Here is a 17939-nt window from a genome sequence, read left to right on the forward strand (position 1 = left end):
GGACTAACATCCTGCTGTTCTCGGAGAACACCTGTTACAGGTAAGCAACTCTGCTTTACTGAGGAATTCTCTTTGTAATTTTCAGTCCATGAAGGTGAAACTTCAACCACCATCTGGAACAGAACTGTCCCCTTTCAATCCCATTCATCCACCAGCTGCAATCACCCAGGTTATGCTGCTGGCAAATCCCTTGAAGGTGAGTAAAGTACAGGTTCTCAAGAGTTTGGGTTTGTTTTTTTTTTATTGAAGGAATCAGTGCCAATGAAACTTGAATTGTTTGAAAAAAGTGCATCCAGTATTATAACATGAACTGCTATAATGAGATTTAAAGCATAAAGAACATTGTTCCATTATTCTTTTGGTATGAGTGATTTGTCCTTAGTCTTGATGTTTTTCACTAACTGGGCACCTACTTAAAGGTACCCATTGTTGGACAGTGGATCTCCTTGAAGTGCCAGTAACATACTTACATTAAGTGGAAATGGTGTGCATGATCCTATAGTCACAGAAGAGATGAAAACTGAGAGAGCTGTGACCTTAAAATGTTAGACTAAGAGAAGTCGTGTTAAGAAAAGGGCACAGAAGATAAGTCATATAATGATTATGCAAGTCATTTGAATTGGATCTTCTGTGTTCTTTCTGAGGGTTTATTGCAGGCTATAAAACTAAGAGGAAGAACAAAAAAAATCCCATATTTATATGAACTAGTGTTGGTCTAATAATATTTATTTATTTTATTTAAAACTTTTTATATACCGACATTCATATGCATATCACATCGGTTTACAAGCAACAAGGGGCAAAATAACTTAAATTGAGAAAGTGAAAAATAGTTACATAAATAATACAATAAATTGTGAATAAATAAAAGTGAAAAATAAAGTTACATAAATAATACAATGAATTGGGTTCAAATTTATGATATAACTGTATAATACATTTGTATGTGCATATATACAGTTGTGCTCATAAGTTTACATACCCATGGCAGAATTTGTAAGATGTGTAGCATTTTAAGAAAACTTGAGTGATCAGACAAAACATGTTTGTTATTTTTAATGTGTTTCAAATTAAACAATTATGCAACACAGAATAGCACAATCATTAAACAAACCATAGCAATAAAAGAAATAATAAAGTGGTCCTGTTCAAACATTTGCATACATAGAAACATATAGAAACATGAAATGACGGCAGAAGAAGACCAAATGGCCCATCCAGTCTGCCCAGCAAGCTTTCGTACTTATTTTTCTCATACTTATCTGTTACTCTGACTGCTGAGGTCAGGGCCCTTATTGGTAACTTTTTGGTTCCAATTTCCTTCCACCCCTACCATTGATGTAGAGAGCAGTGCCGGAGCTGCATCAATGTGAAGTATCAAGCCTAAATGGCCAGGGGTAGCAACCACCGCAATAAGCAAGCTACTCCCACGCCTATTTGTTTACCCAGCCTGTGCAATTTAGTCCTTGTTGGTTGTTGTTGTTGTCTGAATATAAATCATCTTTTCTTCATTCTCTCCTGCCGTTGAAGCAGTGAGCTGCGCTGTATATGTATTCAAAGTGAAATATCAGGCTTGATTGGCTTATTTGGTTCAGGGTAGAAACCGCCACAACAAGCAAGCTACTCCCACGCTTATTTGTTTTTCCAGCCTGTGCAATTTAGTCCTTGTTGGTTGTTTGAATATAAATCCTCTTTTCTTCGTTCCCCCCTGCCATTGAAGCAGAGAGCTGCTTGGATATGCAATGAAAGTGAAGCATCAGGCTAATTTGGTTTGGGGTAGTAACTGCCGCAACAGGCAAGCTACTCCCACACTTATTTGTGAATGCAGATCTTTTTTCCCACATTTCCTCTTACCGTTGAAGCATAGAGCAATGTTGGAGTCGTATTAACCTTGTGAATGTTTATTGAATAAGGGTAGTAGCCATCATTCCCGCAAGCCACCCCCATGCCTCTTCTCTTCTCTTCATTTCATTTCATTTACATCCTCAAGACTTTATTTTCTCATGTGGTAAAGCTGCCCATTCCTCTTGGCAAAAAGCCTCCAAATCATGTATTTCTTTGGTTGTCTAGCATAAACTGCATGTTTGAGTTCAACCCAAAGTGGCTCAATGATGTTGAGGTCAGGAGACTGTGGTGGCCACTCCAGAACCTTCACTTTCTTCTGCTGCAACCACTGTGAAGGGTCAACTTAGCCTTATGTTTCGGATCATTGTCATGTTCTAAAGTCCAAATGCGCCTCATGCGCAGCTTCCTGGCTGATGAATGCAAATTCTTCTCCAATATTTTCTGTTAAGATGTTGCATTCATCCTGCCATCAAGTTTGGCTAAATTCCCTGTGCTGCTGTAGCTCACCCCACCCCCAAAGCTACAGAGATCCACCTCCATGCTTCACAGTAGGGATGATGTGCTTCTCTTCATAGGACTTATTGACTCCTTTTCAAACATAGCATTTATGGTTGTGACCATAAAGTTCAATTTTGTCTCATCATTCCAAATTATTTTATTCCAGAAGTTTTGTGGCTTCTGTAAGTGCTGTTTGAGATATTGAAAGCGGTCTGTTTTGTGGTGTTGGTGCAGCAATGGCTTTTTTTTCTGGCAACTCTACCATGCAGCCCATTTTTGTTCAAGTATCTCCTAATCTTGCCTGCTGAAACATCCACACCACTTTGTTTAAGTATAAGTAGCTTGTGGGTTTTTCTTTGCATCCTGACAAATTTTCCTAGCAGTTGTGTCTGAAATCTTTCTTGGTCTACCTGACCATGGCTAGGTATTAACAGAGCCCATAATTTTCCACTTCTTGATCAGAGTTTGAACAGTGCTGATTAGCATTTTCAAATCTTTGGATAACTTTTTATATCCATTTTCTGATTTATAAAGTTGAGCTACTTTTGCTCGCTGATCTTTTGACAGTTGTTTTGCTTTCCCCATGCTTCAGTAACCATCAAAGTCAGTGCAGCCCTGGATGAAATGCACAAGGGTTTCTCAAGAGCTAAGAAACTCATTGACTATTTATACAGACATTAATTACAATCAAATGAGGCACAGGTGTGGATACCTAACCTTCATTGCCATCTCTAACTGTGTGTGTCAACTTGAGTGCATATTTTCAGCCCAAACATTCAAGGGTATGCAAAAGTTTGAACAGGACCGTTTTATTATTTCCTTTATTGCTATGAATTGTTTAATGATTATGGTATTCTATGATGCATAATAGTTTAATTTGAAACATTAAAAATAACAGACATATTTTGTTTGATTACTCATGTTTTAAAATGCTACACATCTTACAAATTCTGTCAGGGATATGTAAACTTATGAGCACAACTGTGTGTGTTTATATATATATTAGGGATGTGAATCGTTTTTGAACGATTAAAATTATCGTCAGATAATTTTAAAATCGTCCAAAATCGTTAGAGTGCACGATACAATACAAATGCCCCCGATTTATCATCAGGGGCATTTGTATTGTATCGTTAAATAGGGCGCGAGAAAACCGGCACACCAAAAAAACCCTAAAACCCACCCCAAACCTTTAAAACAAATCCCCCACCCTCCCGAACCCCCCCAAAATGTTTTAAATTACCTGGGGTCCAGTGGGGGGGTCCCGACGCGATCTCCCTCTCTCTCTGGCCACGGCTGCGTTGAGAAATGGCGCCGGTGGCCCTTTGCCCTTATCATGTGACAGGGCAAAGGTAGCACCGGCGCCATTTTGGTTCCTGGCTCCTGACGTCACGCGTGCAGGAGATCGCCCCCGGACCCCCGCTGGACCCCAGGGACTTTTGGCCAGCTTGGGGGGGGCCTCCTGACCCCCACAAGACTTGCCAAAAGTCCAACGGGGGTCCGGGAGCAACCTCCTGCATGCGGGCCGTATTGCCAATCTTCAAAATGGTGCCGGCGCTACCTTTGCCCTCACTATGTCATACGGGCGACTGTCGCCCGTATGACATAGTGGGTCCAGCGGGGGTCCGGGGCGATCTCCTGCACGCATGATGTCAGGAGCCAGGAACCAAAATGGCGCCGGCGCTACCTTTGCCCTGTCACATGATAAGGGCAAAGGGCCACCAGCGCCATTTCTCAACGCAGCCGTGGCCAGAGAGAGAGGGAGATCTCTCTCTGGACCCCAGGTAATTTAAAACATTTTGGGGGAGTTCGGGAGGGTGGGGGATTTGTTTTAAAGGTTCGGGGTGGGTTTTAGGGTTTTTTTGGTGTGCCGGTTTTCCCACCCTCCCCCGATTTACGATTTTTAACGATTTAAAAAAAAAAAAAAAACCACGACGATAAGATTTCCTTCCCCCCCAGCCAAAATCTATCGTTAAGACGATCGATCACATGATTCACACCTCTAATATATATATATATATATATATACACACACATACATTTACAATATATAAAGAAGTCAATCAAAATAGTATTTTAATCTTAAAAATTATATTTGTATTTAAATCAAATTTAATTTATCACTATATTATATGTGCACTTTAATGCAATTCATTTTTTATAAATTTTAAATCTTACAAAACTGTTCCATATTAAATTTTAAATTTAAGCCCATAGCTGCTAAAGTGCCAAACCTCTGAATCCAATCTAATTCCTATAAGGACTATGTTATCATCATCCTAACAGTAATCTGTTTTTTTTTGTTTGTTTTTTGTATATATTATTTTATTGAGTGTATTCAACTTTATACAACAAAGAAACCATACAGTGTAAAAGCCAGGACAATAAGGTGGGAGTTAATTATGGCCATGATTTTTTATGTATAAAAAACATCTAAAGCCATGAACTTTAGCTTATTGACAGCTATTAAGAGGGGAAATCCCTGCTAAAAATTGCCCAATCCCCTCTGTGGATAAAAGTACTGATGCCCATGACCCTTTTAAGATCCTGCCTTTTATAGTGCAGATACTTTTTCCCATCGATAGCAGGGCTGAATTAACCATACTGTCATGGGGAACTGTCCATCAGGCCGGGAGGTGGAGCTTCAAAGTGATATCAGAGCTTTGCTCTGAGGCTGCGCGTGAGATCCCACGCTGGAACAGATTCTCCTCAGTCTGTTTTTCCGCGTACAGAATCACACGCGGAGCTTCAGATCTCCTCAGCATTTTCTGTAAAAAAGAAATATAAAAGGAAATTTCGAAGAACATAAAGGAGCATGGAAGAAAGGATGTTCCCAGACCGTTGGGGTTCAGACCCTGCGTCTGTGGTAAGGTCATGTCCATAACAGATGGACATGACAAGTGTTATAGATGTCTGGGCCCAGATCATCTACAGGACTCCTGTCCGCACTGTGGACGTATGTCTTTGAGGGCCAGGCGCCGAAGAACTGATAAAATTCTGGCCTTAAAATTGGTGCGGGGTGGATCATACGATCCCCTGTCAGAAGCCCACTCTTCTCTGGGGCCCTCCACGAAGGCGCCTCCCCCGGCGCGTCGAGCTTCTTCAATGGAGCCTCCTACTTCCAGGCCTGGAGGTGGAGAACGACAAAAACCTAAGAAACAGGATTCCAGGGGTCGAGACCCCATAAAAGCTAAAGATCAGAGCCGGGATGAGTCGAATGCGTCGAGGCGACATAAAAAATCGGGACCACAGACACATGACAAGTCCCATGCCTCGACGAAGCTACCGACGCATGACGCACCGACGCATCAGCATCTCAACACGGCGCAATCGGCGCCGAGCACAACACTTTCAGCCGGCACCGAAGACAAAGACTTCTGAGCCAAGGCTCATGTATCGACTACTACGCCGACGCACGCTCCGGCGCATAGAGCGCCGGTATCGACGCACACTTCCCTTGCGCCGATGCAAAGACATAAGAAGACGCATTCTTCTTTGAAATCGATGCAGGACACGACTCTGTTGACGCATTTGTCGACGCCAAGGAAGTGTTCCTCTAAGTCATCGGCTCAAATTCAGTTGCTACCTTCCAAGAAAAGGAAAAGCAATACCTCTCAGTATGACACCTAGTCCCCCCGCTATTCCGGCCTCAATAGGACACTGTAGACATTCCCCATTCTCACTGGGACATCGGGTCACGCTAGAGAGATAACGTTCCTGGATGGAATAAATGATAGCTTTATGGAGCAATTGGTTCAGGAACCGACGAGAGAGGGAGCAATTTTAGATCTAATTCTCAGTGGAGCACAGGACTTGGTGAGAGAGGTAACGGTGGTGGGGCCGCTTGGCAATAGTGATCATAATATGATCAAATTTGATTTAATGACTGGAAAAGGAACAGTGTGCAAATCCAAGGCTCTCGTGCTAAACTTTCAAAAGGGAAACTTTGATAAAATGAGAAAAATTGTTAGAAAAAAACTGAAAGGAGCAGCTACAAAAGTAAAAAATGTCCAAGAGGCGTGGTCATTGTTAAAAAATACCATTCTAGAAGCACAGTCCAGATGTATTCCACACATTAAGAAAGGTGGAAAGAAGGCAAAATGATTACCGGCATGGTTAAAAGGGGAGGTGAAAGAAGCTATTTTAGCCAAAAGATCTTCATTCAAAAATTGGAAGAAGGATCCAACAGAAGAAAATAGGATAAAGCATAAACATTGGCAAGTTAAATGTAAGACATTGATAAGACAGGCTAAGAGAGAATTTGAAAAGAAGTTGGCTGTAGGGGCAAAAACTCACAGTAAAAACTTTTTTAAATATATCCGAAGCAGAAAGCCTGTGAGGGAGTCAGTTGGACCGTTAGATGATCGAGGGGTTAAAGGGGCACTTAGAGAAGATAAGGCCATCGCGGAAAGATTAAATGATTTCTTTGCTTCGGTGTTTACTGAAGAGGATGCTGGGGAGGTACCCGTAATGGAGAAAGTTTTCATGGGTAATGATTCAGATGGACTGAATCAAATCACGGTGAACCTAGAAGATGTGGTAGGCCTGATTGACAAACTGAAGAGTAGTAAATCACCTGGACCGGATGGTATACACCCCAGAGTACTGAAGGAACTAAAAAATGAAATTTCAGACCTATTAGTAAAAATTTGTAACTTATCATTAAAATCATCCATTGTACCTGAAGACTGGAGGATAGCAAATGTAACCCCAATATTTAAAAAGGGCTCCAGGGGCGATCCGGGAAACTACAGACCGGTTAGCCTGACTTTAGTGCCAGGAAAAATAGTGGAAAGTGTTCTAAACATCAAAATCACAGAACATATAGAAAGACATGGTTTAATGGAACAAAGTCAGCATGGCTTTACCCAGGGCAAGTCTTGCCTCACAAATCTGCTTCACTTTTTTGAAGGAGTTAATAAACATGTGGATAAAGGTGAACTGGTAGATATAGTATACTTGGATTTTCAGAAGGCGTTTGACAAAGTTCCTCATGAGAGGCTTCTAGGAAAAGTAAAAAGTCATGGGATAGGTGGCGATGTCCTTTCGTGGATTGCAAACTGGCTAAAAGACAGGAAACAGAGAGTAGGATTAAATGGGCAATTTTCTCAGTGGAAGGGAGTGGACAGTGGAGTGCCTCAGGGATCTGTATTGGGACCCTTACTGTTCAATATATTTATAAATGATCTGGAAAGAAATACGACGAGTGAGATAATCAAATTTGCAGATGACACAAAATTGTTCAGAGTAGTTAAATCACAAGCAGATTGTGATAAATTGCAGGAAGACCTTGTGAGACTGGAAAATTGGGCATCCAAATGGCAGATGAAATTTAATGTGGATAAGTGCAAGGTGATGCATATAGGGAAAAATAACCCATGCTATAATTACACAATGTTGGGTTCCATATTAGGTGCTACAACCCAAGAAAGAGATCTAGGTGTCATAGTGGATAACACATTGAAATCGTCGGTGCAGTGTGCTGCGGCAGTCAAAAAAGCAAACAGAATGTTGGGAATTATTAGAAAAGGAATGATGAATAAAACGGAAAATGTCATAATGCCTCTATATCGCTCCATGGTGAGACCGCATCTTGAATACTGTGTACAATTCTGGTCGCCGCATCTCAAAAAAGATATAATTGTGATGGAGAAGATACAGAGAAGGGCTACCAAAATGATAAGGGGAATGGAACAACTCCCCTATGAGGAAAGACTAAAGAGGTTAGGACTTTTCAGCTTGGAGAAGAGACGACTGAGGGGGGATATGATAGAGGTGTTTAAAATCATGAGAGGTCTAGAACGGGTAGATGTGAATCGGTTATTTACTCTTTCGGATAGTAGAAAGACTAGGGGGCACTCCATGAAGTTAGCATGGGGCACATTTAAAACTAATCGGAGAAAGTTCTTTTTTACTCAACGCACAATTAAACTCTGGAATTTGTTGCCAGAGAATGTGGTTCGTGCAGTTAGTATAGCTGTGTTTAAAAAAAGGATTGGATAAGTTCTTGGAGGAGAAGTCCATTACCTGCTATTAAGTTCACTTAGAGAATAGCCACTGCCATTAGCAGTGGTAACATGGAATAGACTTAGTTTTTGGGTACTTGCCAGGTTCTTATGGCCTGGATTGGCCACTGTTGGAAACAGGATGCTGGGCTTGATGGACCCTTGGTCTGACCCAGTATGGCATTTTCTTATGTTCTTATGTTCACCAGACTCCCCGTCTAGGTCAGAAGGGGAAGGTGTTCCGATACCAAGTTTTTCTTCTTTGTCCTCAGCTTATTCCATACAAGTGTTCTCGGACTTGTCTTCCGCCTCCAGACACCGCTGAAGAGGTGACGTCCTGCAGGAACCACTTTCTAAGAAGTGCAAGGCACCTGAGGTACTTCGTACCTACAAACAGAACCAGATTCTGACATATACTGTTGGCAGCAGTACCTGCACCTCGTCCAACCGCTCCAGAACGACAGTGGTTTATGGTTTATTTGGTTTTTATAAACCGTCACATCAATAATAAACCATCACAACGGTGTATGCCATCTGCTACGCACTGTCTATGAAGCCTTCGAAACATCCTCATGTGCTTCCGCAATTGCAGCACGGCGAGTGGCTTGGCTCCGGGCCAGTACAATCAGAGAGGATGTACATGACAAGTTAGCTAACTTGCCCTGTAAAGGAGACAACCTCTTTGGCAATAGATTTCAAGAAACGGTGGCTCAACTTAAAGAGCAGTCTGTGGCCGTACAGTCCCTGACAAATCCACCATCCTATTCTGCTTCTTTACGCCGATACTATGCCCCGCAGCGAAGACAGCCATTCCAAGGCCGGGCATATCGACCATACCAGAATACACAGGGTTCTACTCCCCTTATTTCCTCATTCCCAAAAAATCAGGGGATCTCCGACCGATCTTGGATCTCCAGGAACTCGACAAATACATAGTCAAGGAAAAATTCAAGATGATCTCCCTAAAATCCATATTGCCCCTAATCCAACCCAATGATTGGATGTGCTCCATAGACCTCAAGGATGCGTACACTCATATTCCAATTCACCATTCCTCCTGGCAATACCTATCCTTTCAATTCAATGGCCAGCACTATCAATACAAGATCCTTCCCTTTGGCCTATCAGTGGCACCCAAGGTGTTCACCAAGTGCATGGCAGTGGTGGTGGCATTTCCATATCTCGACAACTGGCTAATTCTGGTCTCCAACCCCAACATGCTTCAGAAGCATCTCCAGTAGACAATCATTTGTCTCGACAGATTGGGCCTAGTTATCAATTACCAAAAATCCCACCTACAAATTACGCAAACTATTCAATTCATAGGAGCGTGCTGGTCACAACCAAACAGAGATTTTCTGCCTCACGACAGAAGACACACCATTCGCCTTCTCTTGGGATAACTCAAGATCACGCAATCGCCGTCAGCTCGTCAAGTCTTAAGTCTTGGGTCATATGGCTGCCTCGATTCACGCAGCTTCCAATACAAGACTACACATACGACGAATACAGTGGGATCTCAAACGACAATGGAAACAGCATACTCGGCTGTTAACATGGAATGTGTCCTTAACAGGAACAATGATTACGGAGATAGATTGGTGGTTAAACAAAACAACACTCACCAAGGGCACCCCCATCAATCTGTTGCCACACAATGCATTGCTCACCACCGATGCCTCCCGCAAGGGATGGGGGGCTCATCTCAATCATCTCCAGACGCAAGGCCTCTGGTCCAGACAGGAACAGAGATTTCAAATCAGTCTCCTAGAACTCAGAGCTATATGTTATGCATTGAAAACTTTCGTCTCTCATCTGCAAGGTCACCGGGTCATGGTCTACATGGACAATCAAGTGGCCATGTTTTATATCAACAAACAAGGCGGGTCCAGTTCATGGACCCTTTGCCAGGAGGCCCTCACCATTCTGGAGTGGGCCAACCACCATTCAGTTCAGTTGCAAGCAACATACCTACCAGGCATAGCCAACACTCAAGCAGAAAAACTAAGTTGTGTACTCCATCCACACGAATGGTCCCTCAATCACGAGGTGGCAGAGACAATCTTCCAAAGGTGGGGAATACCGTCGATAGACCTCTTCGCCACCGAGATCAACAGAAAAGCGACTCGCTTCTGCTCTATTTGGCCCAGCCCACACAGGGAGGCCTAGGATGCTTTTCTCATTCCCTGGACAGAACCACTGCTGTATGCGTTTCCTCCGATTCCACTCATTATGAGAACGCTACAAAAATGCATGCAAGAGGCGGCACAACTAATTCTCGTGGCGCCGGCCTGGCCGAGACAACCATAGTACACACACCACCTCCATTTGTCCTCAGAAACACCAATTCAGTTGCCGAATCAGGAAGATCTTCTGTCACAAGAGGAGGGAACCCTTCTCCACCCGCTACACTCCTCCCTGCATTTAACAGCTTGGAGGTTGAGCGGATCCTTCTAACGGAAGAAGGATTTTCAATCACTGTACAAGATATCATTTTAGCATCCAGAAAGCCTTCCACTAGAAGAAATTATCAATTCAAATGGAAGCGTTACACAGCCTGGTGCGAGTCAAAGTGTATTGACTCGCTCACCTGTATGCTGGACGTTTTATTGGATTATCTTCACACATTGTACGTGGCAGGTCTTGCTACAGCTTCAGTCCGTGTTCACCTCAGTGCTATAGCAGCATTCCACAGACTACACAATGGCCAACCTATCTCGATTCATCCGATGGTATCTCATTTTGTCCGAGGACTGACACATCTCTGGCCCCCAGTTTCAAAACCACCAGTGCTGTGGAATCTGAACCTCGTTTTGGAACAACTGATGGTATCACCATTTGAACCTATGGACTCGGCTCATATCAAATTTCTCACCTGAAAGGTTGTATTCCTTACAGCAGTTATATCGGCTCGTCTGGTGAGAGAATTACAGGCACTGGTTCATTATAGCCCATATCTTCAATTCTATCATCATAAACTACTCCTACGAACTCACCCATCGTTTTTGCCGAAGGTGGTCTCCCAATTTCACTTGAACCAATCAATTGAACTGCTGACGTTTTGTCCCAAACCACATCAAAACAAAAGAGAAAAACTTCTGCATACCTTGGACTGCAAAAGGGCATTAGCCTATTATAAACAATGTACCCACTCGCCCACTAGGGCCTCTCAACTATTCGTTTCCTTCAACCCAAATGCTCCTGGACTACCGGTGGCTAAACACACCATCTCTAGCTGGATAACTCAATGCATACAATTCTGTTACAACAAACAAAATGTCAAGCTGTCTTCTCATCCTACTGCTCATCAAACACGTGCAGAGGCCGCCTCATTAGCCCATTTAAGACATGTTCCACCGTTGGACATATGTAAGGCACCCTTCATACTTTCACTTCTCACTATTGCTTAGACCAACACGCCGCGGAAGACGCCAAATTGGGCAGAGCACTTCTGCAGCCATTATCAAAAGAGACACCGGGGTCGACTGTCACTTAAACTTCATCACGCTTACCTGCACATGAACTCAAAAACTTTTCCTCAGCATGATGGGGAGCTTAGGACTCCCATGACAGCATGGCTAATTCAGCCCTGCTATTGACGGGAAAAAGCAAGTTTGCTTACCGTAAACGGTGTTTCCATAGATAGCATGATGAATTAGCCATGCTGACCCACTCACCTCCCTGACCAGTCGACTTTCCTTCTTTCACAACCACGCTTGCTTTATCACAGACTGAGGAGAATCTGTTCCAGCGTGAGAACTCAAACGCAGCCTCAGAGTAAAGCTCTGACATCACTTTGAAGCTCCGCCTCCCGGGTCTGATGGACATTTCCCATGACAGCATGGCTAATTCATCCTGCTATCTACAGAAACACCGTTTATGGTAAGAAAACTTGCTTTTACCCAAATCCAAATACAAAGTGGAGAGAAGTCAGGAGAGGGAAAGTCCACCTGCTGGCTGGATTTTCAGAGGGAAATCCTAAGCAGATTTCCCTTTTAAAATGTGCTTGCAAACCTGTGAGTTCAGTGTGCCCATTAGCTGTCTCCAGATTGCCCCATAAAAGGTAAACCTACAGGATCTTTCCCTTGATTATCCCTTACAACAGAAGCAGCAGTGACACATTAAGATCCTGATTCCTTTTGGGTGAGATACCTTCATCATGCTTTTTTTTCCCCTGCAGGAGAAGGTGAGGCTGAGGTACAGACTGGCATTTACTTTAGGAGAACAATCGACCACTGAAGTTGGAGAAGTGGATCAGTTTCCACCAGCTGAGAAATGGGGGAATCTATGACCTCACATCCACCATAGACTGTCCTGTTACAGGGACCAGACAGGCATCCATCTGAAAGGGACTAGAGTGGATGGAATGTGGAAGGAGCCATCCACGCTCTGTCCTCTGGTGATGTCTAGCTTTGTTTACATGTACTGACCACTTTGCTTGTAGCTTTAGTGAAGAATTGTTTGCTGCCTGGTTGATGCTGTCCCAGGGGTAGTTATACCAAGCTCGGACTGACAGCTACTTTGTCTGCACTTTATTTTGGTTTCCATCTTTGTTCTTTTGAAAGTGTATGTTGCTGTTTAGTAGAGGTCTGTGACTAGAGGAGATTAATGGGTATTAGTCTCCTTTTGTACCCCAGTTCTTTTATGGAACTCTAAGGACGGCTGGGCAATGATATCACTGTGGAGTCCTACGAATGCAAGTTGTTTAGAAACCATGGCTGTGCTCTGTATACATCTTGAGTGTCAAGAATGGAGCCACAGAGAGCAGTACTTTAACTTATGCCTTTTTCTGTCACCCTTACTATAGTTTTTGGCATGGATTCCTTTCCTTCTGTCTCACACATGAAAGCAATATTAAAATGAACAAAATATTGCTTGCTTTGCTTACTCCCACAAACAAAAGAAAACCAAAGTGCAGTTGTATGATATACCGTTGACTTAATAGTATATTGGTATCTGCTCATTATATTCTTTATAGCCTCATACATATTTTCTGCCTAATTCTGCCTCTCAGTGAGATTCTCCAAACTCACTGAGGCCTGTCCACAGCTGATGCAGGAGGGCACATGCATGTCTGCCTAATGTATGGATGTCCAGATTGGTCTGCAGACTGCACTCTGCATCTGTGACACCCTACTTGATGTGACTGTCCTCCTTGGCTAGACATCCCACATTGCCTCTCAAGCTGGGCATACCAAATTAATGTGGTATAGTTAATACCTTAACATGAGCGTGCTTGCCATAGAAGAGGGTCGGAGAGGAGTCTTAAGGACTGTAGTGATTCAGCTCCCCTCTATCCTAGTAACTGCACTGCTATAGGATTACAAGGATAAGTTCTACAACTGGATTCCACAAGTTCCAGAGCAAATTATTTTTATTTGGACAGTATTATGGCAGAAGGTTAAATTATCTGTACTGTCTTTTAAGATTGACTCCTATAACTAAGTATGGCAGAGTTGCTGAATGCAAGTGAGAATGAAGTGCTATATGCATATGCCATGAGCTTATTGCCATAGTGGGTAACTGATTTTTATTTTTTATACAAATAGTACATGTGATTGCAAATACAGCTGGAGAAGGGTTAAAGAACCATTTATAGCAACTCCTGGAAATATATACATGCTGGAGGAAACATCCTGGCTTCTCCTAAAACAAATCAGTGACACTGTATAATAGACAAGAGCAAGAAAGCCCATTTAGGAAAGAATAGTTAAAATCCTTGTTTTTGGGGGGTTTTTTGTGCTTTTATTTCCCATGAACTGATTGATGTGAAAATATACCACCATGCTCAGACAAATTCTGTAGAATATGTATACATGTTACAAACAGATATTTTTTAGTGTAAGGCAGCAGTCCATGATAGCTGAATGATTTATCTGAAGTAACATAGAATCAACCTTGTATGTGTCCACAGTGCTATTAAAAAAATGTTTTTAGGACTTTGAGAGAATAAAATACTTGTTTTTAATTATCTTTCACCAAATTCCAGATGATCTCTAAATAGAGGCAGGCCTCAGCGAACAACTTACCTGACAGGACCAGAGCCCACAATATTGGAGGAAGTGTGTGTGTGGGGAGGGGGGGGGGGGAAGGAGAAGAAATCAAACCCAAAAAGAAGAATTCCATCTCCCTAGAGGGGTTGGACCTCCCCATGGTTCAGAAATGAGCCTTCCAAATACTGCAGCAGTCCAGAAATGTATACACCTGCTGCAGATAGAGAAATACTGACCAAGTTTACAGCTGCACTCGAGCATGTCTGGTGAGTGGTGTCACAGAAAATTTGTAATTCCCTCTTCTTCTGCTGGCAGGGAGGCATAACCCACTGGTGTGGGAGGATGATAAAGAAGTGCTTTTTAAAGTTCATTATAGCCTATAAAAGAGGACCAAAGCACTTCTTTAATGAATTTTACTGTGTTGCATGCTGTTGTGTCTGATTAGTGCTACAAACCTTTTCTTTTGACAGTTCAGCTTTTCTGCCTGTAGCAGGGATTAAGCAGAAGAACCCACAGAGTGACTAGCACTGCACATACAATGTATACACAAAGTAAGGAGTTTTGTTTTTGCTTTAGCTGAGTTATGGTTTGGAGAGTGTGAAATGACTCGTGCTTGAACTTTAAAAGTATGTTTGGCTCATTCAGCACTCCTCCCACCCCCAAGGAAAAAGAATGAATGGACAGCTCTGACACCAAGAGTATGTCCTGGTCCAAATTTTAGCATTACTAGAGACTTAGTTTAAATGATTTCTGCATTAGAGAATGCCAGCAGGTACACTTAGGAAGCAGGTTTCACTGCTTTAGATGCCTGGAATGGCAGCTTAAATTGTGAAATATGGGAGAAGAAAGGGAATTTGGAGCACCAGAGACCCTATAGTCTTTACTCTGTGGAACTGTATTATTAAGAACTTCAGGAACAATTAAACAATATTAATGAATGTTACTTGTTTGTATGTTGAGATTGCAGCCTCAAAGTCAAACAGCCAGACTGTAAATATTCATCTTTGAAATGTTTGTTTTTGCTGCATGTTCAATAAATTCTGTTTTCCCTACTTTTTGTGCTCAGTGGCTCCCCAAATGTCTGAGTGGAACTATGATTTCTGTCTCTTTACCTACTACTTTTCAGCTTGGTAGGGGAGGACAGAATATATTGGTTTGTTCTTAGCATGACATAGTAACACTTTTGGCATGCTATCATTTTCTGTAGGTAGTATCACATCACATACACCTCTCTGTCCAAAACAACTCTGTCTATAAAAGACACAGACCTACGGTGAATCTAACTAAACGGTCTGAATAATTCAAGAGTTGGACTTTTCATATCTCTAGGTGCCTTTATTGGAAAGTGTGTCCCATGGGAAGCTTCAGACTGTGCTCTGTGTGCTACATTGTAAACGTATCTGTTAATTTCCTTTCCTTTAATCCTGCCAGGCCAGTCCAGAAAAGTGGGTTATATCCCCATGGCCAGCAAATAGAGACAGACAGCTCAAAGTTTACATCACTCCCCGGTCTGATGCTGCCTTTAGCTCTTCAGTATCTTATGTCAGAGCTAAGATAGTCAAAGGCAGTTGTTTCTCACAGGTCAAGCAGGATGGTAGTCCTCACATATGGGTGACATCACAGGATGGAGCCCAATCATGGAACACTTTTGTCAAAGTTTCTAGAACTTTGACTGGCACCTACTGGGCATGCCCAGGATGGCACTAACCCTGCAACCAGCAGGGGTCCCCCTTCAGTCTTCTTTTTTCTGCGCAGCAGTAGTCACATGGGTTAAGGAGCTCCACAGAGATTCCTGACAGGAAATTTCCTCACGGAATTACTATTCAACTTTCTACCCCACAGGGGTCCCCCTCTTTCATTTTTACGCGACTCTGGTCGATTCCCGTCGAGTTTGGCCCTCACGGTCTACTGGCCATCGACCGCACCGCACCTACATTTTTTCACAGGCCATGGCGTCTGTTCCGTCGATGCCCGGACTGCACCCACACAATGTCCATTACTGACCATCACCAGGTATGTGTAATGTGTCTGGGTAGCGAGCATGATATCCTTACTTGCACCAAATGTGCCCTCATGACACCTAAAGGTCGCAAGGCTAGAATGGAGAAAATGGAACTTCTCTTTAGGTCAAAAACCCCGACGCCGTCCATAGCATCGACGTCGTCTGAACCGACACAATCTACATCGCACCTTCATCGGCATTGGCTGGTGTCCGACCAGCATCGACGACTCCACGGCCATCAACACCCTCTGTTCCTCCTCATGAAAAGGACAGAGGTGAGCGTCGAGAAAAGCATCGACATCGCAGGTCTCAGACCATCGACGCAGGCAAGGCCTCGACGTAGTCATCGTCTGAACCGCCATCGAAGAAAGCCCGTCCAGAAAAGGCACCATCCCTATTTGCTTCAAGGTCACCGAGGCAACCTTCACCGGGACCGGTGATTGGAGCCACGATACCACCTCCAACGGTGGTCCCTCCGGCTACGCCTCCTCCGGCATTGGGGTTCCATGCTCCAGGTTTCCGCGAGGAACTCGATCAGATGATTCAGGAGGCCATCGGCAGAGCGATGCAAGGCTTCAAGGTTCCATCGACGCCGATACCGGTACAGATGCCTGAACTGGTACCCGATCCCATTCCTGCAGCACTAGCACCATTACTCACGAGAATGGAAGCGCTGATCGCTTCTTTTCCTCCGATGGATCCGACGACACCAATAGACCCGGTGCCTTCCTCTCCGATTCCTCTTTCATAGACAGAAGAAGGAGAAACACCGTTCCTTCCGCCATCAGGAGTCCTTCCAATGCCTAGATCATCTGTTTCACCGATTGCATCTTTGTTTCCATCGATGCCATCGGTGCCACCAGTGACACCTTCAATGCCTTCGGTGCCTCGCTCGGGACCTTCAGGTATACCAGCTTTTTCGTCCCTCCAAGGATACTGGGGGTGCTGGAGATGATCCCTACGATACCTGGACCGATGATTCATCCCAGGATACCGATGACTTGCCATCGCCAACCTCTCCTGCTGAAAGCAGGACGCGTTCTCCGCCAGAGGACTTGTCCTTCATTAATTTTGTGAAGGAAATGTCTGAAGTGGTTCCATTTCAACTTCAGACAGAACAAGATGATAAACATCAGATGATGGAGCTTCTTCAATTTTTAGATGCTCCTAAAGAACTAACATCTATTCCCATCCATGATGTCCTCCTGGATCTTCTGAAAAGAAATTGGGAACATCCTGGTTCTGTGGCACCAGTCAATCGGAAAGCTGACACTACATACCTAGTCCAGTCAACTCCTGGTTTCCAGAAGTCCCAATTGGACCACCATTCAGTGGTTGTTGAGTCAGCCCAAAAGAAAGCCCGAAGATCCAAGCCTCATTCTTCCTATCCTCCAGGAAAGGAACAAAAATTCCTGGATGCTATAGGTCGCCGTATCTTTCAAAGGGCAATGCTTATATCCTGCATCGCCTCTTATCAACTTTATATGACCCAGTACGACAGGGTCCTCTTTAAACAAATACAGGACTTTGCTGAGTCCCTACCTCAACAGTCTCAAGACCAATTACACGCCCTAGCTCAAAAGGGTTTAGAAGCGG

General features: G+C 43.5%; 1 protein-coding gene across 8 annotated transcripts in view; it reads left to right on the plus strand.

Annotated features, from left to right (window-relative positions):
* The window catches only part of GGA3 (golgi associated, gamma adaptin ear containing, ARF binding protein 3), a 238775-nt gene extending 224338 nt beyond the window's left edge, over window positions 1-14437 (plus strand). For 7 of the 8 annotated variants that reach the window (XM_029600548.1, XM_029600549.1, XM_029600553.1 and 4 more), the window contains 2 exons: window positions 86-196; window positions 12529-14437. In XM_029600548.1, the coding sequence (XP_029456408.1) occupies window positions 86-196; window positions 12529-12639 (222 nt within the window). In that variant the 3' untranslated portion in view covers window positions 12640-14437. Of the gene's footprint in view, window positions 1-85; window positions 197-12528 lie in introns of those variants that run through there. The other variant, XR_003856543.1, reaches the window with a different exon arrangement.
* Window positions 14438-17939: the final 3502 nt, after the last annotated feature.

Source organism: Rhinatrema bivittatum, chromosome 4 (genome assembly GCF_901001135.1).
Source record: "Rhinatrema bivittatum chromosome 4, aRhiBiv1.1, whole genome shotgun sequence".
NCBI classification, from domain to species: Eukaryota; Metazoa; Chordata; class Amphibia; order Gymnophiona; family Rhinatrematidae; genus Rhinatrema; species Rhinatrema bivittatum.